The 26541-nt window shown below is 35.1% G+C and overlaps 1 protein-coding gene across 6 annotated transcripts in view; it reads left to right on the top strand.

The window, feature by feature from the left end:
- The window catches only part of SV2B (synaptic vesicle glycoprotein 2B), a 171391-nt gene that overhangs the window by 110104 nt on the left and 34746 nt on the right, over nucleotides 1-26541 (top strand). For all 6 annotated transcript variants that reach the window (XM_031955548.1, XM_023497201.2, XM_031955547.1 and 3 more), the window contains exons 3-6: nucleotides 14338-14518; nucleotides 16205-16356; nucleotides 24186-24319; nucleotides 25833-25922. In XM_031955548.1, the coding sequence (XP_031811408.1) occupies nucleotides 14338-14518; nucleotides 16205-16356; nucleotides 24186-24319; nucleotides 25833-25922 (557 nt within the window). The remainder of the gene's footprint in view (nucleotides 1-14337; nucleotides 14519-16204; nucleotides 16357-24185; nucleotides 24320-25832; nucleotides 25923-26541) is intronic.

Below are 26541 nucleotides of genomic sequence, written 5' to 3'. Positions count from 1 at the left end.
TTTTATACCAGGAGTGTGAACTATCTTTACCTCAATCTCTTATAATTCCTGACCTATTTCAAAACTCACCTCAGTCACCACTTGTCAGGAACCTTTCCTGATCCTTGTAATTATCAGTTTTCTTTGCTGCCCCAAATCATATTATATTTCCTTATTGTGTCAATGTAATCCCCTGTAGAATATAGGAACCTCCTTGAATATAGGAACTGGTTTTTTTGGGGTGGGAGTGGGGAAGGGAGATAGGAGAATTATTTTTAATTGTATCTGAAACCTCAGAAATTAGCATAGTGCCTTGTATATAGTGAGTACATCAATTCTTGTTCACAAGTAGATTTCTCTAAATCAGGAAATGACAACTGCTGAAATCTGGACAAGATAATAAAGACAAAAAGTGGTCAGCTTAGAATTGTTAATCTGTGAGATGAAGGGTCAATAGACCAGCAGTTCTTCCTCCATCAGCCCTAAGATTTTTCGGTATGAGCTAGTTGGACATAATCCTGGGGAGATCAGAGGCAAACATACTAGTCTGGCTTTCCCTCCTAATATGTTTGAGATTCAGCACCAAATGATGAGATAGATATAAGCAAACCAAACTGAGATTGAGGAGAGCAATTGGCACCAAATGTTGGGATTTGGCAACAAATGGTGGGGTTTGCTCTTGTGAAGAATTCACAACAGCCATTCTCTGGCAAATGGAAGGTTACAGACAAAATTAAAAAGATACAACAGACACCATGAATAGTAAATATGAAATAGAGTTGCGAGATCATATAGTTAGACACCATGAGGCAGGGTGGAGAAGGATGGGTAAGGAGAAAGGCACCATGAGGCAGAAGGCAGGAGTGGGCTAACCCAGAACGGATTCAGCAAAGATGGCATGGGCCCTGGATAGATTTACAGGGGAAATTTAACCATGGGGGTTTGACATAATTTGGCTTTCTGATTGGATATAGTAAGGTGGAGTTACACAAGATCTCTACTGGTATAGGATTATAAGATTGAGGTGATCCCCATCAGTGCCCTTCCCTGCTTTCTTTAGGGAGTAATCTTATCAGTTCTTCAGGCTTTCTCTGCCAACCCCACTCAAGACTTTTATCACCTACTACTACTTCCTGCCCTTTTACTTTGTGAAAAGGAAGCTTAGGTCCTCAAGGATGTTCCATAATCAAAAAGCAAAAATGTCTCATCTGATTCATAACAGTGGTTGTAAGCATACCCTCTTTTTATTTTATTTATTTATCAAGCATTTTTCAAATTTTCAAAACATATGCAAGGATAATTTTTCAACAATAACCCTTGAAAATCCTTGTGTTCCAATCCCCACCCCACTTCACTTTATCTCCTTCCTTAGATGGTAAATAATCCAATATCTATTAAACATGGTAAAAATATATTATACTTTTTTTTTTTTTTTTTTTTTTTTTTGGTAAATAGCACTAAAATATTTCCCAACAAAAGCCCATGTGCAGGTTTGTATGTAAAATTGAAGGATTCATTAGACTAGTTAAGAAGCTAATTGGAATTTATCAAAGGGTAAAGAGAGGGAAGAAGGTAGAGGATGTTGTGAATTTTACAATTTATGGCCATGTCTTATGGTGTTCTGAACAGATTGAGTGCAGATACCCTTCTACTATCTAGACTTAGTCAAGGCTGCTTAAAATATTCATTGTGTGCATTTTCTATTTCATGTCTTCAGGTCATGTGCTGCCTTAGTCACATAAATCCACCTTATTTAGGACTCTGCAAAAATGAATCCAGAAAAATAATATTGATTCTTCTAGGTTTCTCACCTTGTTCTGGGGAGATACTTTAAAGATAAGCTTCTTTTCTCTATTGGTGTTGAAAGGACCTCTTGTATATAACATTTAAGGTCATTTATTAGGAAATACTCCCACATTATTTTTTTCCTCAACTAAGAAAATGTCACATGAATCAGTCTAAACAATTCAAGGGTATGGAGATGCTAGATAAATAGCTTCTTAACTAAATTGTCTGCCAAGATAATTGCCATAAATATAGGGAAATTGAGGAAAATAACTCGTACATTTAAAATAATTTTGTGCAGGTTCTTTTTTTTTTTTTTTAACACATACAAGGTGTGTGTGTGTGTGTGTGTGTGTGTGTGTGTGTGTGTGTGTGTGTGTGTATCTTTTGATCCAGATCTGAGATTTTACAAATTCATAGAACTCCCTATTGTAGAAACTTCCTGGAAAACCATAGATTGGCAACCTATCAGTAATTTATATTCTTAGAAAGTTGCTTAAAGACACTGAAAAGTAAAGAGATTTGTTTTTGGTCAGGTAGCTATTAACTTTCAGAGGCAAGTCTAGAGCTTCTTAGAGTCAAAGAATTGCCCCATTTGATAGAGCAGTGGTTCTAAACATACTCCCCCCCCCCTTTTATTGTAAATAGCACTAGTTAAAATTCAATTCTTTGTGCATTTTGCTAACTTTAAAATTTTATTTCTTAATGAAGAATATAGAAAGACTTTTCTTGTAGGTTCTAGTTAGCTTTTTTGTTGCTTTCTTTTTTGAGGGCATGGATGAGTAATTATTAAATTTGTAAATGAATCAAAGTTTGAACATTGAATGGAACAGTTGAAATCCCAAAAGATCCCACTATATTAGAATATTGAACTAAACAAGTTGTTCATCTGTTCAATATCAAAGTCTAGTCCTTGTAGCTTCCCTACCTTTTCTTACCCCAGGATTTGTGATTAGGGGTTGTCTAGGTGTTTCCAAATCAGCTTAACTATGACCCTAGATATATTAGATAGTGGAAGTACATAGTAGAATGGAATGGAAAGAGAATGGATTCTTTCCTAATTACTATCAGGCCTTGAATTACTTAACCTCAGGTACTAAATAGGTAATATTTAATAATTGTTAGCATTTATATAGCACTTTGAGATTTGGGGAGCAATTTACATATAGTATCTCATTTGATCTTCATTTTGAGAGGATCAGTCTTATGAAGTAGGTGCTATTATTACCTTCATTTACAGACAAGGAAATTAAAGTTGAGAGAGGCTAACTAAAGTCCCTTTAAGTTCTGGTGATAAAATTCTGAGCCTTCCTTTATCTTTCTAACTTTTCTCCCTCACTTCCCAGACAAAATCCTTTCTTCTATTGTTAGTTCTGTTACTTTTCCACCACATTTCTAAAAATGTTCCCCCTGAGGGACACAGTTTTTTCACTCAGTTACTCTCTAAATTTTAAAAGTTCCTTAAACAATTTTAAAGGATTTGTACTCTTGATGTGATATTATATGGTCCTGGAGGTGATAGGGAAAAAATCCTAACAAACTACCAAAGTAGAGACAAGATAGTTGAGAAGAAATTTAAACCTTTTCCTCCTCGTTTTTCTAAAGTCATTTAATAAATGAAGAAATTGAGATCCATAGAGGGGAAGTAACTTGGCTAAACTAGGGTCAAAACTAGACTTACGTGCTCAGGTCAGAATTCGAGGAAGGAATACCTAGAAGTTTATTTTTCTCTAATTTCTCAGAGGCACCTAGGCGACACACACTGACTGGGCCTGGACCTGGGAAGAACTGACTTAATTAACCATATGACTTAGGACATATTAGCTGAGGGACTTTGGACACTTAATTTGCTTCAATTTCCTCAACTGTGACAATGGGGATAAAATAGTACTTACTTCCCAAAGTTGTGAGAATCAAATGAAATAATAATTGTAAAGTCGCTTAGCACAGTGCCTAGCATATAGCAAGTGCTATTACAAATGTTAGGGATTATTATTATTACTTAATCTCTATTTCCTTCTATTTTTTTCAACTGTAAAATGGGGTTAATAATAGCACATACTTTGAAGGGATTGTTGTGAGCATCAAATTAAGATTTTAGCATTCAGCATAGAAAGAAAGAACCATTCTCAAAATGCTGCATGTTGGGGGTAAAAACAAGGAGAATAAAAGGAAGAATGAGCCCTTATATGTGAAGAGAAGCATGAAATTAACATTGACTAAAATGGTTGAGATGCTAAAGTTATTTGAGAGAGAAAAATTCATCTTTAGCAGAAGAAATTAAAACAATAAATTTGGATAATTAAGAGTATAATAGAGTCCTCAAAAATAATATTTAGCAGTGCCTGGCATATAATAGGGGCTATTGTAAATGTTTATTACCTATTCCATTGCTTTATGGTTCTTAGGAATATTACTTAGCTATACCTGGGCCTTAGTTTCCTCGTCATAGGTGAATAAATTTAAATTCTAGATCACCAAGAAAAATTGTCAAGCACTGTTACTTTATAATAACATCTGTAGTAGGCATTTTACAGGATTATTAGGAATTTCAAATAAAATTAAAATTATATAATTGTGTGTGAGTGTGTGTATGTATGTAAAAATGCTTTGTAAACTTTAGGACACTATAAAATGCCAGTTGTTATTACTGTTTACTTATTTATAAAGCTCACTGAAAAAGTAAGTATAATTCTGCTGGAGAAATCTCCTTTGCTTCTAGTTTCCCTCCTCACTGTAATGTTAGGGCTAGTTGGATGATATGACTCAGCAGGTTCTTGGGTATTCCAATGCTGCTGTCCATATCATTGCTACTGTTTCCTGGAACCTTTAAAAATGACATCTAAATCCTAGGTAAAGTATAAGCATATAGTATCTTGAAGAGGCAAAATAAGTTTGTATTAGCAACTATAAAGCAGGTGAGTATCTCAACTAAACCTTGCTAAACCAATTTTCTCAAGAAGAGCAGAAACATATATACCTCAGACCTAGTGAGATTGCCAAAAATAACACACACACACACACACACACACACACACACGAGATAATTTGAGTCAGAGGGAATATTAATGACCTTCAAATCCCAATTCCCCATTTAATTGTTGAGAAAGCTAACTTCCAGCAAAGTTTGTCCAGGGCTATATAACTAGTTAATAGAAAAGTCCAGGCTTAGAACCCAGGATTTTTTGTTGCCAGTGTTGACTATTCTACATTGTGCAAAGCTAAAGGAGTTTATGCATAGAAAGTAAGAACCATTCTCAAAATGCTGCATTTTGGGGGTAGAAACAAGGAGAATAAAAGGAAGAATGAGCCCAAATAAGTGAAGAGAAGCATGAAATTAACATTGACTAAAATGGTTGAGATGCTAAAGTTATTTGAGAGAGAAAAATCCATCTTTAGCAGAAGAAATTAAAACAATAAATTTGGATAATTAGAGTATAATAGAGTCCTCAAAAATAAATGTAACATAAAGCAGATAAGGGGCAAATTGGAATGGTAAAAATATGCTTTATGTGTGATAAAAATTCTAGAAAATGTATCATATCTACAATTCCAGATGACAAGCTCTGAGGCATATGGAAAAAGTGTTTTAATATTATGGATAATTTATTAAAATTAAAAATCTTTGATTGCTACCTGGAGGGATGCTAGGGAAAAGTAGGGGTGTGGTATTTTGTGAAGTATAGGGGGAGGAGGGGTGAAAATTGAACAAAGGGTATATCATTCTAACCTTCAAAGGAGGATATACTACAGTTCCTTGAACAGAGTTCAATAAAGAGATACTGAGCTAAGTGAATGAAAACTTGAAATGACCTTGCAAGGAATTGGCGAAATAAAGTTGGAATGATACACCGAGAAGCTCCTTGGCAAAAAGTGGATGCAATTAAAGGGACATACTGCTAAGCCATTAGAAAGATTAAAGGAGTGTAAATAAATAGTTTGCCCATAGAATACTACTTGGCTATCTTACTGTGATATAGATCCAATGCTGGTGGCGACGTTGAGTTCAGCAGAGTTCTGTCAGGTCTTGCCAAACTGGCAAGGTTTCCATTGCACTTCTGGCAGTGGACTCCATGTTTGTTCTCTGAGAACCAGTGTAGGTAGCTTTGGAGAGGTTCATCACGAAAGGATTGACCATCAATCAAATGATGATTTTTTTTTTTGGCTGTAGCTGTTCATGAAGTTGGTTTTCTAAGAGGTACAAATGGTTTGCAATATGTATTAGTGGAGAGAGAATCCACAGACATGAAATCATTGGTCCTTGAAAAATTAAAATAAGAAAAATCTTCATAGGACTGTAGATTTGTAGCTGGAAGAAATCTTAGAGGCCATCCAGTCAAACACCCTCATATTACAAATTAAGAAACTGAGGTCCATGCGAGTTAAGTGATTTGCCTAAAATGACACAAATAATGAAAGATTTGAACTCAAAAAGTCAAAATTTTATGTACTTTCTTAGTGTAATACACAGCCTAAATAGCGCAGATTAAATCACTTAGAAGATCTAATCAATGTTCATTCTTCCTGTAGGTTGCCTTTCGAAATACTTAGAGTTTAATAAACTCATATTAGCACTAGTCTTAGAAATATATCAAAATTTTGAAGTGGAATACTGAAGTACAAGTCCCATTTATACAATTTTTAAGTCAGTTAGCCCTCTGGTTTTCTCATCTGTAAAATGGGGATAATTATATTTTGATTACCTATTTTAGAAAGCTGCTGTGAGGATCAAAGGAGAAAATATGGGATGCATGCAACATAGTCCTGGTATTGAGAAATCAGGAAAATTATTTCCCAAGTTGAAATCCAGCCTCAGATATGTACTAGCTGTGTGACACTGGACAAGACAATTTTGTTTGCCTCAATTTCCTCATCTGTAAAATGAATTGGAGAAGGAAATGACAAATCACTCCAGGATCTTTGCGAAGAAAATCTCAAATGGGGTCACCAAGAGTTAGACATGGCTGAAGAGTAGCAACAACAGCAAGTGGTTGACATTTTTATAAATCTTGATTCGGACAGGTCATATAATTTAGCCAGGGTCACATAGCTAGTAAGTGATAGAGAAAGGATTCAAAGCTAGGTCTTTTGGACTTCAATCTAGAACTCTATCTACTTTATCACACTTCTTCCCATTGATGCCCTCAGTAGCAACTACATTCTGTAAGATGATTTGTCTCCACAGAAAATTTCCCTAGATCAGGGATTCTTAACAGATTCCTTTACAACATAGGAATAGGCTCAGGAGGTCCATGAACTTGAATGGTAAGCATTACATTTTTATTTTCCTTTGCTTTTAACTGTATTTCCTTCAAATATTGTTCTGAAAAGGGATCCATAGGCATTTCCAAACTACCATAGGGTTCATTACACAAAAAAGTTAACCATCTCTGCCCTAAAATGTTCTGATTTTTTAATTTTATTTTTATTTTTTTTAATGGTTTTTCTGTCTCCTTCCTTGTTGACATGCTATTTTAGGTATTACTTATATCACTGTCAATGTACTTATGTTTAGCAGTCTCCCCAGATTCTGGGTCTAATTTTCTTATTTTAATATTTTGTAATCTGGGAAATCACATCAATAAAGTTGTTAGAAATGGGTGTGAATTACCAGCAAATAGCTTCAGCAAAGATCAGAGCTTTTGATGAATGAGGTAGGGTTTTTTTTAACCTCTCTTTTGTATACTCATAGTTCTCTTATTGCTTAACTCCTGATTTTTGACAGTATTCTGGATAGCTGAGTCTGGTTGATAATTTGCCTGTGGATTAATGAGACATTATTGTATAAAACTGCTGAGTCTGATAATCTAAATTGATTTCCTATTCATCAGCCATAAGAGCTGGACAGTAGTGATTTAGAGATTTCTGAGGATCAAAGGTCTTTGCATAGCTGAAGAAAGGCAACTATCTTCTCTGTTTTGGTATCAGAATACTATTATAAAAAGGGTGAAAAATCACTAAAATCAAAGGAGAAAGATCAGGCACATGAAGAGGAAAGGCTGGAGTATTCTAGCAGACCAGGCTCATTTGATTTGTTTGCTTTTAAGAGCTAAGCACCTGCCAATTTGGATTATTCACGAAAAAACAAATAGCCTTGGCCAATCATTCATTTAGGCCATAGACCAGTAATGTGGATTCAGTCATAGTCTACCCTACTTGCTGATTACACATTTATCTAGGTGGCACATATTTCAGGCAAAACCATATCTTTGCAAATCCATTATCCCAATCCTAGTGATGCTGATGTTATATTGTGCAACACACATCATTCAGGTGGAGACAACATAGCTAGCTATGCAGCCATACAATAATCTGATTAAGTTTTAATATTATAACCTTCCATTTGCAGTAATGTGCATAAAACAGTGCCTTGGAAAAGCAGTGCATCAAGAATTTATAAACAAATCCAGAGATGAGGCATAAAATGAAATTTCCTTTAATTTGCTTCTCCCTCGTTTTCCCCTACCAGTGGGGTTTAGGCAAATAATCTCCCCTTAGTTCCTAACTCAACAATAGGTGGGTTGAGCACAATGAAAAAAAAAAATCTGCAAGAGCTTTGACTTCTGAACCAAAGGAAATGTGACAGTGGATGAAGCCCTGAATTTGGAAGTTGAGGGCTTTGATTCAAATCTCAGCTCTGTTCCCCCCTTCCCCTTCCTTTTCTTTCCTTCCTCTTTCCCTTTATTCTTCTCCTTTCTCTTTCCCTTTTCCCTTTCCTGTGCCACTTCTCTTGCCCCTGCCCCTGATCTTTTCCCTTTTTCTTTCCCTTCTTTTCTTTCCTTCCTTTTTTCTTCCCCCTTAAACTATATAGTATTTTCACTAAATATTTCTCAGTTTTGTCATCTGAAAAAGGAAAGAATTGAGGTAGATGATCTCTAAGGTCCCTGCCAAAAATCTTGTGGTACCATAACTTTCCTTCCACACAACTGTAATTTTATCAATGTAGGGAGCACCTAGTAATACATTTATTTACTATTATTGGGTGTGCTGAGACATTAAACCATTTCCCAGAATTACATAGCAGCCTGTATCAGAGACACAATTTGAATTCATATCATTCTTATGTTGAGTATGGTTACTCTCCATCAATTGTCACTATCTCATTACTTTAGACCAGTGAGACTTGGTAACAGCTGTCCTTCCAGCTTCCATTATGAAGATGCAATAAATCTCATCCACATACTTTTAGAGCTGGAGAGGACTTTAATATCTTGTCTAACACTTTTGTTTGACAAAAGAGCAACCTGTGGCTCAGAGAGATTAAATAACTTGTCTAAGATTCCATACCCACCTAGTGGTAGAATTAAGCTAGTATCTATGTCTCATGAGTCCAAGGTTCATGTTTCTTCCCATTACATCATGCTTGCTCTGATTAGTCCAATTATTTTATTTTATAGATAATAAAAATGAGGCTTAGAGGTTCCATGCCTTTCCCAGAATGACAAGTTAGTGGCTTTAACTCAAGTCACTTATTAGTTCAGAGTTCTTTCTAAGATATCCTCTGTCTTTTATCAGTTGATGCCCTCTACTACATCAGGATACTGAAGCCATTCAGGTGGGAGTTGGTGGCCTAAAGTGGTAAGCTGCTATCACCTACCTAATCACTGAGTCTTTCTCGCTTTTACAGATATTGATCTATGATCTAACTGATACTCTCATCTTAGAGATTCTACTTGGCTTACTACTGCTGTGGGTATGGTAATTCATGTTTGCAAAAAATCTGTAAACCAACCTGTTTGCTTTGCTTTCTATATAATTATAGAATAGTTAGAAAATCAGAAGTGAAATTTGTATGTCAGTCCAGTGGGTGGTAAATGGGAAGTACACAGATAAATCTAAACACCTCTAAGAATTAGCAGTTAGTGAATGGGATAAAAGGGAAACACGGTTACTATGGATCTGATTTCAGACTCTGAGTGGAGAATTGTTAATAGAAAGTTAATTTGAAAACCCAGAAGCAAGAAGAAAAATAAAGTCAATTACTTCTTCCTCAGAAGTCTCCATTCTGGTCAATTCCTAGTTGCTCTGTTCTTTCACCTTTGTAAATTTATAGCTCATTTTGATCAATCTGTCCATTCCCTATGGTCACTCTAGTGTTTATGTTTCTATGTTTAATCAGAACATTTTTTCTTCACTGAATTCCTGCAATCCCATATTTTCCTATCTGTCCTCATTTTCTGTCTAGTAACATAATTGATACACCATCAAATATAACCCCTTATTAGGTAATTTCAAATGGTAACATGAGCAGCTGCTATGTGCAAGATTCTAATCTAAAAGGTATATAGACAAATGAACCTCAGATTTAACAAGCTTATAATTTGGTTGACCCTTTTGCTGATCAAACAAACCAATGTCATATGATAAACTTTTGTCAAGTTTCCAAAGTATTCCTCCCTCTTTCTTCTTCCCAAACACCAGAACACTAATAAAGCAGATGCCCAATCTGCCCCTACCTGCTTAGTCTTGTTTGCCATCACACTATTGAATTATGGCCTTAGCCAGTGAGGAGAGGGAGACAGGATAGACAGGTTGCTCCTTGGAGTAGCTATATCTAAAAATGATTTCTGTTCTAAAATAATATGAAGGAAATGGTTTAATCTAGATCAATCAGTCCTTCCCTTCTAGACCATTCACCTAAGGCAAACTTTCCTGGGTCATGGGCTGAACTATTTGTTAATGCCTTATTTCTCCAATTGAGATATGTCTGATTCTTTTTCATTTATGATGTGACTTTTTTTGACTGGGGACGTGGAAGAGAAGGTGGAGAGATTGGCTGTGTCTATTTGATGTCAAAACATCGGGCCAATTCAGTCTAAGATTCATTTAAAGCAGTCATTTGAGGCCATATGGGAAAAAATCTAGATGAATAACTGAATTTGGACCTAATTGATATAATTGATGATATTTGTACCAGCTGACATCTAGGTGGTGCTTTAAGGCTAAATACTTCACACACATTTTCTTGAGCCTCATAACAACTGTAAGGCAGTTGATATTATTCCCCCATTTTATAGACAAGGAAGTTTAGATTAAATGACTTGCTCATGGCCACAAAATGAGAATTAAAAGTAGGATTGGAACCTAGGCTTCCATTATCAACTGTGCCATGCATACTGCCTCTCTGCCATTGAACATGGTTAGAGTTACAGGATGAAATAGTGGAAAGTGGTGCTGGATTTGAATCCCAGCTCTGCCACTACTGCCTTTGGGATCTTGGGCAGACCTTTGTTTCCTCATGAGAAAACAGAGTCAATAACCTCAAAGTTCTCTTGTAGATTTAAATCTGTGATTTATTTTAAAGGAAGAGGAACTCTTTGAAAGAAAAAGGTATAACAAATAGAATGTTAGACTTGGAGGCAGGAAAACCTGATTTCATATTCTATTTCAGATATTTATTACCTAGTTAGAAAGAACCCCAGAAAAAATGATTTAGCTTCTTTCAGCCTCAGTTTTCCTTATCTGTAAACTGGGGATAATAATGACATCTTCATCAAAGGGCTATTGGAAAGATCAAATGAGATCACATGTAAAGTGCTTCATAAATCTTAAAGTTGACTGTAAATGTTAATTATTATTATGTTTTCATGCTAATATGCATTGATTTCTATTCCATTTCCTTTCAACCTATAACATGAAAAATTTTACTTGAATCATATAGATACTAGTCTTTTTTTTTTTTTTTTTTTTTTTGGCCTAAAACACCATGATTTAATGAAATAGGAAACCTTGGGCTTTGTTTTTCTATCTAAAGGTCTTTACAACGAGAGGGAGACAATCATATCCCCAGAACATTTAATTCAATTTGATTCAGCTTAGCTTAGGTCAGGTCAGATATATCCTCTGTGTGTTCCCTGAGTATAGTTCCTAGATATTATCCTGGTGGTGCTATAATAGCCCCATAGAATATTGTTTTTTATGTGTATTTCATGAATATGTGCAAAAATATTAGAAATGGAACTAATGGAACATATTCTAGAATTTTCCTCCTAACCCCCACCTTGTAGAATCTATAGACTTAGCTCAAAAGCAATCTCCCATAGAAGACTTCTTATGATTCTTTTGTTAGTGCCTCCCAAACCTCAACATTCCCTTCAAATTACTTTGTATTTTCTTTTTTTTTTGTATTTTTGTATTTATATATATATATATATATATATATATATTCTCTGCTAAATATATCTACATAGTTTGACCTGAAATTTGCAATTAAGCTCATCAAGGAGTCATACTTCCTTCCCCACCCAACATATACAGCAGCAAACAAAATACCTCAAGCTTGCTTGAAAGCCTGATTATACTCATCTGTTCATGTTCCCTCCTCCCCTACAAAAGAATATAAGTTCTGTGAATATAAGGGTTATTTTCCATTTGCCTTCATATTCCCAGCATCTAGAAATAGTACCTGATACATAGTAGGAACTTAATGCTTGATGAGCTTAATTGAATTTATATGAACATGGGCAAATTCTTTGATCTCTCTGAGCCTTAGGCTCTTTCCCACTAAAAAAAAAAAAGGGGGGGGGAGTTTTTCAAACATTAAAGAACTTTTAAAAAAGTGTCAGTTATTATCAGATGGAAATATTGATTGATGGAATACTTTCCTACTAATTTTGTTGGTTGTGTAAAGGTCACTTATGATTGTAGAAAGCCCAGCCATCTGGCAGCTGTCTTCACATAATATACAAGTATCCAGAAAATAACTTTAAAGGTGTTTTTAAGAAATCAACTTGATTATAACATAAATTGTTTTACATTTTAAGACATTACTACTTTTCAATATCATCTAAAAGATTATCATTGGACTTAGCCTTATATGTGCTTATATATATATATATATATATATATATATATATATAATATATATATATATTGCATTTCCTGGCTCTCAGAAGTCTAAGAAATAAAAACATTTCAACAAAACCAACAGACAATTTGATGACTGCGTATTTTAAAATCAGCCAGAGTCAGGAATTCAAGTTAAGGGAAAATCTTCAATCTTTATTCTCAGTAGAGGTGAAGAAGGATTGGAGGTGAAGAGGAATCAGAGGTGAAGGGGGATTAGCAATGTGAGCAGCTGTGTCAAGAAGCCAGCCAGACCAGAGCCAGCCAGACCAAAAGCCAACCAGACCAGAAGCCCACCAGCCTTCTCTCCCCGCCTTTCTTCCTCTGCCTCCACCCACCAAAATCGTCATTTCCTATACAACACATCAGGACTTGCACAAAGAGTAGGCAGAGGCCATTCTTTCTCCAAGCATATATATTAATAGAGTATGGTCCAATTACTATTTAGCCTCACATACTTGGGACCTCAGTGCATCAATTCGAGCTTCAGCCCATTACAAGACAGAGACTCTGATTACATAGTTTATGTTCATAACCTTCTACCAGTCTACCAAGAAAAAAGAAAACCAAAAGACGTGTTTCACAGTCACTTCTCCAGGAAGAAGATTGCCTTTCATAATGAACCAAAATTCAACTGTCTTTTGTTATTAGTTTCGTTTATATTATCATGTTCATTTTGTTGATTGTCTAGTTCTGTTTATTTTATTTTATTCTACATCAGTCCTCTATCATATTTGTCATTTTGTTTTAAGGTGGAATAGCATTCTAATTATACTTCCATGCCATAATTTGTCCACCCATTTTTCAACTGATGGATTCCTATTTTGTTTCTAGTTTTTTTGTGCCAACTTAAAAAGATGCTGTTATGAAAGTTTTAGTATATATTGGGACTATCATCTCACCTGGATATATGAGCAGCAGCAGAATGGTTGGGTCAAAGAGTATAAATCATTTATTGATTTTTCTTATACGATGCCAAATCGTTATATAGAATGGTTGAACAAATTCATAATCCTACATCAACTGTTTCATCTTTTATCAGCTTTCCAACTTTGAGGAGAATCTTTGGAGTGATTTTATTTTGTTTTGCTCTTATCATGAATAATTTAAAGTATTCTTTCATGTAGCTGTTGATAGTTCACAATTTTTTTTTGAAAACTGTTCATGTTCTTTTACCACTTATCAGTTGGAGAATAGAATTGGTATGTTGCTGGCCTACCCATCACTGAAATACTTTGTTGACTTTAAGAAACTCTCCATAGTCATTTCAACAAAATGGCAATGTATTCCTATAGGGGTAACATTTAAAGATAGAGACACAGAATGGAAATTTTCTGGGAGAGGGAATTTCTTTGACCAGGAAAGGAGCCATTAAAAACCAACTAAGGCATTCCAAATTGAATTTAGAGCATATCTACTAACCACAAGATATTCACAAATGCTCACCTATACATGGTATTATGTGAAGTGACTTACCCTTGATCATTTATTGTTTATGTAATTCTACTGCATTACATTCATAGAACCTACTTATCAGTTTGCAAAATGTTTTCTTTCTTTAGATTATGTATGTTTATGATGCTGTATTTTCTAGGATGGGAAAAATGCTGGTGGTCTACCATTCCAGAATATGTTCCGTGTTGGATGCAGAACACCTTGAATATTCCTAACATTTCTCTCTTTGTGTTGCTTTCTTTATTACCCTCTCTACTCCCTCCCCTCTCACAGGGCTGATTGTCTACCTGGGAATGATGGCTGGAGCCTTCATCTGGGGTGGCCTGGCAGATAAACTTGGGAGGAAGAAAGTTCTTGGCATGTCTCTGGCACTCAACGCCTCCTTTGCATCCCTCTCCTCCTTTGTGCAGGGCTATGGTTTCTTCCTCTTCTGCCGCCTTATCTCGGGTATAGGGTATGTACACATAACATAAGATACACCACTCTGAGTCAGACCAGTTCAAATTCTACTTCCTGGGCAAGTTTCTTAGTCTTTGTAAGATACAGGCAAGAAAAAGACTAATCATCCAATCGTGACCTTTCTCTGGACCTCTTAGAAGCAGAAATCAAATTCTCGCTTGAAGAAATTTGGGGCAAATTCCAAACCACTGCCATCTTAGCCTTGGAAAGAAGTCTCCCGACATTTCTTCCCATTCCAGATCTATGATTTTTTTTTTGTAGCTTTCTCCTGTAATCTTCACTCAGGACTGATGGGAGGGACTATGTACTATGATCTATCCAAATGAGTATTCGGTCTCTGTTGATCTTGGGTATTGGAATAGTTGGGATAAAGTGAAAATAACTTTCTCTGATTTTGTAGTCTTTTGTCTCTTCTCTAAGAATTAGATGAATGAAGTAAGAAATCCCTTAACTCAATATTTTTAAGGCTTTCTAGCAAGGAAGAGAAATGGGATGTGGGTATATTTGGAATAAAGTTTAGAAATAAAATGTCCATAATATGAATACAAACTAACACTTTAAATTAAATTCACATTTATTAGACAAGTTGCTTTGCTACTGGTGCTCAAGACTGACATGAGACTTTCCCTGTTTTGCTGGACCTTATAATATTTTTTAATTGAAGTTTTTTATTTTCAAAACATATGCAAACTCTTGCAAAGCCTTGTGTTCCAATTTCCCTCCCCTTTCTCCCTACCACCTCCCCTAGATGGCAAGTAATCCAATATATGTTGAACATATGGTAAAATATATGTAAATCCAAACCTTATAGTCTTAGAATTATGAGTAAGTAAATTGGGCATTTTTATATGTAAAAGAAAGTTGAGGTATGATCAAAGTGGCAAACAGTAGTAACTTTAAAAGACTGAAGATGAAACAAATACATCTTTCTCTCTTAATGGAGAAGGAATGGATTCAAGATGCTGAATGAGATAGATATTCTTATATAAGACAATTGTGTTGATTTGTTTTGCTGGACTATACATATTTGTTTTAAGGGAAAGTTTCTCTGAAGGTAGTTTAGTTGGTAGTAATCATTATAAAACAATAACATCAAAAACTATTTTGAAATTTTAAAAAAAGAGAGCTAGCTGGAAGCAGCTTAAATTAAAGTAGTAAGCAATTTGGTGTGCTATTCTCTATATAATTTTGATCTACTAAGAAAAAAACTGGCACCAACATCATAATATTGTATCTAAGATTTAGACGCAAATTGGGTGCTTATTAGTTGCCTCAATCAGAAGGACTCCAACCATTGAAGAGACAATTGCTTGCTCTGAATATAATGAAATAATTAGAACTTCTGAGCTTCTTGATAAAATTTGCTCCTTAAATTTATCAAAATGCTTCAAGTTGTTTTATTTTTTACTCATCATATGTTCTTGATTTACTAACTGGTCAATTCACCTTAGCTCATTAGCTTTGTCATAGTTTAACCAGGATGATTAGTCAACTTCTTAATGAAACTTAGTTCCTTCATTTTATTCTGCAAGTATTATACTTCAGCGTCCCTATAGTTCTATCAATCTCTCAATATAGTACACTAATTGGATATATAAGGGGGTGGGGTCAAGAGTTGATGATGCTTGTTATCTTCCCTTTTCTATACACATCTTCCTCTTTGGTATTTTCTCCCCCTCAGGATCGGGGGGTCCCTCCCCATTGTATTTGCCTATTTCTCTGAATTTTTATCTCGTGAGAAGAGGGGAGAACACCTCAGTTGGCTCTGCATGTTCTGGATGATTGGGGGAATTTATGCTTCAGCAATGGCCTGGACTATCATTCCACACTATGGTAAGTACCTTAGATTCAAAGTATTGATATCATGATTATGTTTTCAATAGTTTTAATATCTATATCTAAAATATCTTTTCCTTTCTTTTCCCTTTGTTTGAAACATTCTCTTAGCATGGTTTTTGGATAGTTTTCTTTTATTCCAAAACTCTTGTAATCCTCCTGAAATAATAATAACAAAAAAAGTCTACCTGGAAATTATGCAAATTTTCCTCCCTCCCATTGAATATTATTAATATTTTTAAAAAGACAATGGGAAAGAATGGATAGGCACTGTTTAGCTTAAAGAACTTGAAAAGCTAAAGAGATCATATAATTCAGTTACTGTATTTGTAGAAAAGGTATTTTTATTCTCATTTTATAGTTGTGTCAGGAAACACATGGAGCTATGGTAGACATATCTCCCCTGAATTAGCATAGGCCAGTTCATAGAAGTGTATAGTTATAGAGAAGTATAACATTTTAGGGTTGTATATCATTAATTACATTTCTGGCTAGGAAATCTACTAGCACTAACGATTTAAAGACTGACCATGGAGGTTATAAGATAAAAACACATGAGCAAACATTTTAGTAAACTTTTAGAAGTGGTGACTCGGGACCTGAAACAGGGATCAGATTTATGATCATCTCTACTGGAAGAGTACAAGGCTGGAAGTGGGAATAGAGGGGAATAGATGTATTTGACAAACTTTGTAAATATCAAATCAATAGGATTTGTCAACTTACTAGGCATAAAAAGTAAGGGAGAGAGAAGAATCAAAGGTAACATCAAGGTTTTGATACTAGAGAACAGATGAATGATAGTGTCATTGGCAGAAAGAGTAGAATCAGAAATAGGAATGTTTGGGATTTTTTGAGGAAGATAATAAACTAATTTTAGGGTATGTGCCGTTGAGATTTTGCTGGTATGTCTAGGAACTGAGAAGTTGGAAATATTGTTTTCAAGTGCGGGATAGAATTCTGGAAATATCAATTGGGCCATTTCATCTATTTATTGGTAATACTTGTAGCCATAGAATCTAATCATTTTGCCAAGGAAGATAGTGTAGAGAGATGAAAGGATCAAGGAAAAAGCCTTAGAAACCATTTACCTTAAGAACTTAGGAAGAAGAGAAGAAGCAGTAAAGGAGAGACCTAAAGAGTGAGGAGAATTGTGTGAGAATTGAAAGAGAGTGGTGTCCCTGAAGATAAGGAAGGAGAGAAGATAATAAAAATAATATATTTACATAGCATATCACATCATAAGTATACCTTGTGTGCTAGTGTGCATATTATTAACTCCATTTTACAAATGAGGAAACTGAAGTTCAGAGATATTAAATACTTCAACCTCAGACACTACAACATACCACATCTAAAGCTGCTAAACAGGCAAGGAAGAAAGCAACTGCAAAAAGATCATTGGGTTTGAGAATTAGGAGATGTATGGATACTTTTGAGAGAATATTTTCATACAGTGATGGTGAGGAAAGATAGATTGTAAAGGTCTAAAGAGAGAAAGAAATATTAGAAAATGATAAGATGGTTGTTAGATTGTTTTTCCCCCAAGAAGTTGTGGAAGTAATCGATACAGTAACTAAATGGTACAGTGTGTGTGTGTGTGTGTGTGTGTGTGTGTGTGTGTGTGTGTGTGTTTTAGGATTGAGAAGATTTAAATATTTTTATAGAAGGAGGATGAATCTGGGTGGTAGGAGTATACTGAATTAGAGGCAGAAGTGAGTCGAAAGAATTGCCTTTGAGTTGAGACTGATCTACTTTAGTAATACATTGGTTGCGTAATTCTTTACTGTTGAATCTTGTATATGTTTATTATGTAATATTTTGTATTCATTACCTGTATTTGCATCACATCTCCCAGTTAGATTCTAAGCTTTGTGAAGACCTGGATCATTTCTTGCCTAAACTTTGTATGTAGCCCCAAACATAACAAGGTACACTGCACATAGTAGATTTTAAAATGATTTTGAAAGAATGAATCTCTGCTTTGATGAATCTCAGTGAAGGCATAATGGGAAGAAGGCAGTGACTAGCAAGATTAAATACTTGAAGCAGAGATATAAATAAAATTGCTTAAGAGTCATTTAACTGATAAGTACTAGAGATGGGCCACAGGTAACCTCCCCCCTCTCCCCGCCCAGTACACCATGATTTGTCTTTGGGCTAATTGTTTGTAGTTATTTAGCTCTCCCCATGGAGGAATCAATTATTTCAAAATACACAGATGATTCACCTTTATTGTGAAGACCATTCAGGCCAGGGCTTAGCACTTGCACTCTCATTCTCACTAATTTCAGGAAAGGACTGTTCTCTCTCCATAAGAAGGGCAAGGTAGATGCAGTTTTGAAATTGTATAGCATTTAGTGATTTCATTGTCCATGATATTTTTGAGCCTTTTGAGAGTAATATTATACAATGGAAATGGTACTGGATTAAGAATTAAAGGTTCAAATGCAGGTTTCCTGGTATGACCTTGGTGAAGTGAATAACCTTTCGGTGCCTCTGTATCCTAATCTTTAAAGTGAGCAGGATTTGGACTAGATTGGGAGGGAGAATCCCACCTCTCAGGTCCTGTCTAGTTCAGAATTTATAATCCTGACTTATCTGTACTCTTCCACTTGGATCTTCTTTGACAGTACCTCTGAACCAATAAGAGTTATATGTGGAGGAAATATGGTTTAGGAAAGCAATGGGATTTTCTGTCTAAAACAAAGAATGTGTCTGTATAAGTAAAATAAAATGAAGAACAGAACAGTTTATCAGTTATTTCTTGTGATATAGACAGTTAATCTGAATATTTAGGATGAAAATTCCATCTTTCCTTAAGAATTTTTCTATTATCCAGCATTTTTTCTAATATTCATTTTTTGTTTTGTTTTGTTTTCCTGTTTGTATTGGCTCATTCAGAAAAAGTTTGAGAAAAGTTTTGATTTTTATCTTAATATTTTCCTTGTCTCTCTTTAATACCATTACATATAAGCTGATATTTAAAAATAAATCATACAGCTAAATTAAAGTTACTTTTCTTGGGGTAGAGGAATTAGAAATATAAATTATATCTAGAAGAAACAGGAAAGTGGTATGACCATGAGGAGGTTACTTCCTCATCTGTAATATGAATAGGAGGGTAGGCCCATATGAAAAATCCAAATAGAAAAAAATTCTATCATTGTTAGATAAATTTTGTCAGAAATAGCCAAATAATTGATATAGTTGTATAGTCTCTCATTTTTTCAGTTCTTTGCAAATTTTCTCAATGATTTTAAAAGTAAGACTGATTAATCGGCAAGCCACTAAGTTCTCTCAGTTCTTACTTATCAGATTGTTGGCTGTTGGTTGTCTTTTGTGCTCAAAGAGAGCCAATAAGATATCACTTGACTTGCAGTCAAGGTACAGTGTGTTGGACTATGGCTGAATAATAGATCAATAGAAGTTTGGAAGACTCTATCACAAGTTGGGCACAATAGTCCATAGGAAGGTTTGGAGAGGAAATGTCTATAAATTTACACATTTTGTTTCCTTTGAGCTGTTACAGTTCTGCTTTGAGCTGGAAGTTGGGTTACTGGCCCTCTAGGCTAAATCCTTATTTTATAGATGATGAAATTATTTAATGCCCTTATGTTACTAAAACTTTGGGGGAGATTCTAAAACTGCTCACATTTATATAGTACTTCAAGACTTATAAAACTTTTTTCTCACAAATTCTGAGGGAGGCTACAGCAAGTTTTATTCCCCCTTTCAGATGAAGAAACTGAAACTTGGATTTTTTTCTTTTTGGTAGGCAGTTGGGGATGAGCGACTTGCCCAAGGTCACACAGTTAGTACATGTTGAATGTCTGAGGTTGGATTTGAACACAGGGCCTTTTGACTTCAGGGCTGTTGCTCTTTTCACTGTGCCATCTAGCTACTCCTTCAGAAAAAATTAAGTGATTTCACAGGATCCCACAGGTGAAAATTGTTAGAACCTAGTGTCAAATCCAGATCTCTCCTAACTCCTTATCCAGAGTTCTTTGGATCTGCAAAGCTAATGATTTTTTAAAGTGCATATTTATCATATATGATTCCTTAGTATTTGTATTTTAGTACTTTTATTGTATTATGCCTCACATTTTACAATATCCTTTCATATCATGATCTCATTTCATTGTCACACAAAAAAAGGGAGGACTGGTACATATTAACATTCCCATTTTATGGATGAAAAATCTAAGTTTATAGGAATTCTGTGATCTCCCTATATTTACACAGCTGGTAAATAGTAGAACTGGAATTAAAATTCAGATCTTTTTGCCAATCCTCTTTTTATAATAGCTGAGGACCTCAGAGTGACTGATAGCTACTAGAAAGGTTGGATCTCATAAGACTAAGTTAGGGAGTAAAGTATTCATTTAAATTTCCTGACTTTGTATATTGTCTATTTAGTATAGTCTTCTTTCCATTACACTCAAAAATATACTGTGAAACATATGCCCTATATTTTATGATGCTTCAGAACATATATTTCTAAATTGTTAATATTGTTTGATTCCACTCTTTTTCATGAAGCAAGGAGATATGGGGAGAGGTGTGGGGATGGACTAAAAAGTACTGAGACTGCTTTCCTGTGTAGTTTGAAGAATCAATATCATTACTGTATTTTCAAGTATCATACAAAGGGTACAATGCCTTGAGGTCTGACAAACTTGATGTTGGGTGAAACGGTGACTAAGGTGGACGGACTGGGCTTTTGCTCTAAAGTAGTGATTCTTCTTTTCCATGATAATTCTCATGAACTTCCACTGGGACCACATTGTTTGGCTCCACTTCCAAAGTTTTCTTTCTTCCTTTCTGACCTTCCTTTACTCTTGATTCTTCCTGGATATAAGAAGTTGGGGGGGTCACAGCTCTTCTGTAGTAGCCAGAACTAGATTTTCTGGAAGAAGAACTATCTCCTTTTCTCTACACAACACAGCTCTATTTTGCTAGAATCAACTTTTCTTTTCATTTTTTTGCCCTCTGCCTTCCATCTTCCCCATCTAGACTATAAGCTGAATTTTTTTCTTTCCCTGAGTTCCAACTAGTATGGCTCTGTTAAAAACCCAAGAAGAAAAACTGACCATCTCAAAAGGTTTTCCTCATAACAATCTCAGTTTTCTAGGTCTAAACAAACTCCTTAAGGGAAGAATTAGTCTTTAATATTTGTAATCTCAGTATCTACCACAGAACACATGCATGTTGATTGGTTGATTAGTTGATTGACAAAAATGAAGTAGTTTAATTAGCAGAAATCCCAGGGCTTTTGCTTCTCTAATATTTTGCAGTTCTATGATTCATACTCATTGCTCTGGAAAATCTGAGTATCTATTATGAGAGATTAATTCCTGTTTCAGCCAGAAACACCAGCTGTTTATGAAATCCTGATGGAGAAAAGTAGGGCAGCCTCAAAGAACATGAAATTGAACAATATCGCCTTTTGAAAAACTCCCCATCCCAGAAATGCATATTATTCCAAGTGTTGAGAAACAGCCCCACCATAAGAATTATTTTAATGCCTCAAAGATCATGCCTGTGAATGACATAAACTAAGATTATTAAAAAGAAAGTAATCATGGAAAGATGAGAGAGCGATGAAGCTGGAATAAAATATGTACATTTGTTAGAACAATAGCAACAATAGAAAGAAATCTCCACTGGCAGTTTTTCTAAGTTTTGGAACTGGAGAAGCTAGCTGCCTGTGTTTCTCTGGCCACGTTGCAGAGTTGGAGGCCTGTAGGAATTTTGAACAACTTCACTTTTGACTTTGCCAGATTGATTTTAGGACATTGTTTGAGGAAGCATAAGGATAGTTTTGGTCATTGCCTGCTATTCTACTGCCCCTGCTGGGAGAAAAGAAAAAAGGTTTTAAATTAAAATGAAATGCCAGAAATCAAGAAACTGAGGAAACTAGACCAGAGAAGGGAAGTTTGGTTTTGTGAGAGAGCATCTTTTCTATTGGGGTGGCTGATTATATTTTAAGAGCTGCTAAGTGGTGGTTTTCCCCCCAAGTGGGAAACCCTCTGACCTCTCCCATCAAATGATATAACAAGCTGAATAGCAGTAACAGCAGTGGACAAAGAATATATTCTGTACAGGATGCTGTGTCAGGCACAGAGTATATCAAAGATGTGATTCCTGTCCTTAGAGGAACTTTGGTAAAATGAATTACAGTTATAATAATAGCAGACTCTTTATACAGGATTATAATGATAACCAATTCATTTTAAAGGGTGTCCTGAAGACCTTTTAGTGAAGCTGTAGGCTATCTTAAAGTTTATAGCTTTAAAACTACATTAAAGCTTAAAACTAGACTAAGAATTTTGGTACACCCTGTGTAATGCTTTGAGGGTTGCAAAGCAGTTTATACATGTTATCTTGATTGAGCCTTATTATAATCCTATGAGAGTAAGTGCTGCATTATTATTCTCATTTTGTAGGTGAAAAAACTGAAATTCATAGAGGTTAAGTGACTTGCCCATGAACTTGTCATGAAATATCAAAGATAAATGTTTGAACCCAGGTTTTCCTGTCCACAAATTCAGCGCACCATACACTATAACTTTCTGCTTTAAAAAAAAAAAAAAGCAGACAGAACATAAACAAATGAAGTATAATCTCAAAAGCAATGGGAATTTTCTTTTAATATAAAAACCTGAATTTATCCCAAAGAATATTATCCTTTTAAAAGGATTCACCTACCAAAATTAGACATTTATAAAAGGCTTTAAGGTTTGCAAAGTGCTTTACATATGGGAACTCATTTGCTCCTCATAACTCTGTGAGATATTTGCTATTATTATCCACATTTTACAGGTGAAGAAACTGAGGCTGAAATATATTATGTGACTTGCTCAAAATAATACTATTAGTTACTGTCAGAAACAGTATTTGAACTTGAATCTTCCTGACTCCAATTCCTGTACTATCTACTGTACCACTTAGTTGCCTTCTTTTCACTCATAAAATGTTTCCATCAATAGAGTCTTTGGTTCAGACAAAATTTGTAGCATCATCTAGTTCATCCTCCTCATTTGATACAGCAGGAAACTGAGGTGAATTGTATATAAGTTTTTCACAGTCACTTAGCTAGTCAGAGACAGAGATTGGACTGGATCCCATGTATCTGCTTCCTAGCCCAATACTCTTTCCATTGTCTTGTGCTGTTCAAAATGCCTTTGAAACGTATTCTGCAGCTGTCTTCTGTGCTCATTAATAAGTCAGTCAAGACTGAGCAGCTAGATGGTGCAGTGGGGTTGAGTACTGGCCCTGAAGTCAGGAGGACCTGAGTTCAAATCCAGTCTCAGACCCTTAATACTTACTAGCTGTGTGATTCTGGGTAAAGTCATTTAACCCCATTTTGCCTTGCAAAGTCAAGAAAGACTGTCTTACCAATTCATAGAGTTATGCTTCATTTTTGATAAAAAAATGATAATATTTACCTTCATCCATTAGATCACTCTTTCCACTAGAAGTGATTTTGAATGACTTTTGTTTGTTAAAAAATGAAAACAAACAAAAAACCCAAGTACATCTTCAGGGGACAAATTGTACTCTGTCCACAACCCAAAAGGTATATTATAAAGGCTTTTATGTTAATTACTAAAAAGTAGTTCCCTCAAATATTTTGAGAAATGGAAACATTGTTGGAATAAGTTTATAACTTATCTAGGGGTTCGCTGTGATGGGGACATCACATATTTGTATATCATGTTCCAGTGTATTTGCAAACACAGCAGTTTAATTATCTTATAAGCATAGCTTCTTTAGTAGAGGAACTAATCCTGAGAGAAATGTGTCCTGGTGTTTCATTACAGGATGGGGCTTCAGCATGGGAACCAACTATCATTTCCACAGCTGGAGGGTGTTTGTGATTGTCTGTGCTCTCCCATGCATGGCATCCCTGGTGGCCCTGAAGTTCATGCCAGAGAGTCCACGGTTTTTACTGGAGGTAAGTTAGCATATTTCAAAATAGTATTTCATAGTGAATTCAATAAGCAACCAACTGAAAAACTAGATTTGAATGTTTTCACATTTTCAGGATCCCAAATCTTTTCTTAACTTGCTAGGCTCTGGTGAGAAATACCTATATCCTTAAGTTTGGATTAGTTCCTATTTTTTAATGACTGTATCTTCAAATTTTTTTCTCTTCTAGCAGTTTACTTCTTGAAACCAAAATTTTGGGACTTTTGGGAATTCCTTCACATGGGCTTATAAATTAACTTTACCTAAACTACTGCTCTTGCTATCATAGTTCAAGGGAGCCTCCAGCACTATGCAGCTTGTTAGAGAGGAGGAAAAAACCAAGGAGTAGTATAGAAGGCACCAAAGAGCAACCTAAAACAGTATTGAGAGGACAAACTGTTTCTTCTATTTCTGGCACTTGTCATGTTTTGATGAAAAAGACACTAGAGTTGAGTCTGCTGCAAAGCACAAAATGGGATTAACTAAGAATTAAGGATCCCAGTGAGAGGAGAGTAATGTTCCAATAGGGATCAAAGGAGAGAAATCCAGATTATAGGGACAAAGGAAGAGATAGGAGCAATGGACTCAGGGAAGTAAGAATTATAGATGTAGAAGACTTCTGATGGTTGAACATGGCCCTTGTGGTAAAAATCTTCCTGGATGCTTCATCCTAATTTGATTGGAATCTGACACTAGTGACTCGAGAGAACAAGGATGATAGGTAAAGGAGGAAAGAAAGAAATAACTTAGAAGGCTAGAAAACCTTAAAGCAAAAGATTATCACAGAAGGAATTAAAGAAATGTCTCATGGATTATCATTATTAAAAATGTTCATAATGAAGGATGATAATAATATTTAACATTTGTACTTCAGAGCTAATTTCATTATCAAAAGCATGAATTATTTCATTGGTTTCAGTATTCTTTTTACTGATACAGATCATGAGCTTAATAAGTATCATTTAATTCAAAGCACTGTATCTAGACAATCTTTATGAGTTGCTATGGTGAAGAAACTCCCAAAATAACAAAGCCTCATCACCTGGTAGTCAATCTTCTGATAATAAATCTCTTGACATTTAGCCAGGCTGGTTTGCAAGTGATAGATACACATATGCAATTGGGGTTTACACTCAAAGCTTTTCCAACTTGGTAGGAAATGCCGGTTCTCATTCTTCTGACATAAGTTTTGTGAACCATGTTTGATCAACATGCAGTGAAGAAATTGGGTCCTGGATACTTTATAATGAAAACATCATTCCTGTTTTACATATAAGATTAACAGAGAATCTTCATCAAGAGTTGAATGAATTTCAATGACTGATGAAAAAAAAATAAAGCTTAGAAGGCACCAAACATCACCATATCTTAGAAGGGCTTTTTCTTCCTAAGGAGTAGGAAGTATGAGAGAGACATCCTCCTCAAACAGTTAAATGAGGGCAAGATGAAAAGAGATTGTAATAGTTGATTTGGAATAATACTTTCTTTGACTTTTTCAGATGGGTAAACATGATGAAGCCTGGATGATTCTTAAGCATGTGCATGACACCAATATGCGTGCCAAAGGTGCACCTGAGAAAGTATTTACAGTAAGTATGCAATTGCCTTCAGAAAACCGTCTGTGACTCTTTTAAGACAGGTATTCTCTGCATTAACTCTGACAAGCAACCCACCCAAACAATACTTTCACTTTTCCCCCTTATTGATTAGTTTTCATCACTTCCATCAATGTCTACTTCAAAACTCACCTCCTCTAGGAGGTAATATCTGAGCACATTGACCATTATATCCTCATCTACTCCTTTGTGAGACTCATACTTCCAATATAAATCATACTTTTTTTTTCCACTTTCTGAAATTTCATGACATTTGTCTGAAATTTTAAAAAATGTCTATTTTTTAGTTTCCTCACTTGAAATATAAACTTTATAGAAGGGCATGGTGTCTGATCTATGTCACATTCTAATATATAAATATACTAAATATATGTTATTTGCTAATTAGTAACTGTTAACTAAGCTTTTAGGAAATGTGATTCTTAAATCAATCCAAATGGACTTATCCTATTTTTCGAGTTCTGGGTTATTTGTTGTCCCTTCACAATACTTTGCAATGTTAGGAGTAATCATTTTTCAAAAGATTATATCCTTCCTGTAGGATTAACTTTGATATTTTAGTATTCTAAAGGAAAATGTGATAATTTTTACA

This window comes from Sarcophilus harrisii, chromosome 2 (genome assembly GCF_902635505.1).
Source record: "Sarcophilus harrisii chromosome 2, mSarHar1.11, whole genome shotgun sequence".
Classification (NCBI taxonomy): Eukaryota; Metazoa; Chordata; class Mammalia; order Dasyuromorphia; family Dasyuridae; genus Sarcophilus; species Sarcophilus harrisii.
Note: the sequence above shows the minus strand (reverse complement) of the source record. Positions and strands in the feature narration are given on the sequence as shown.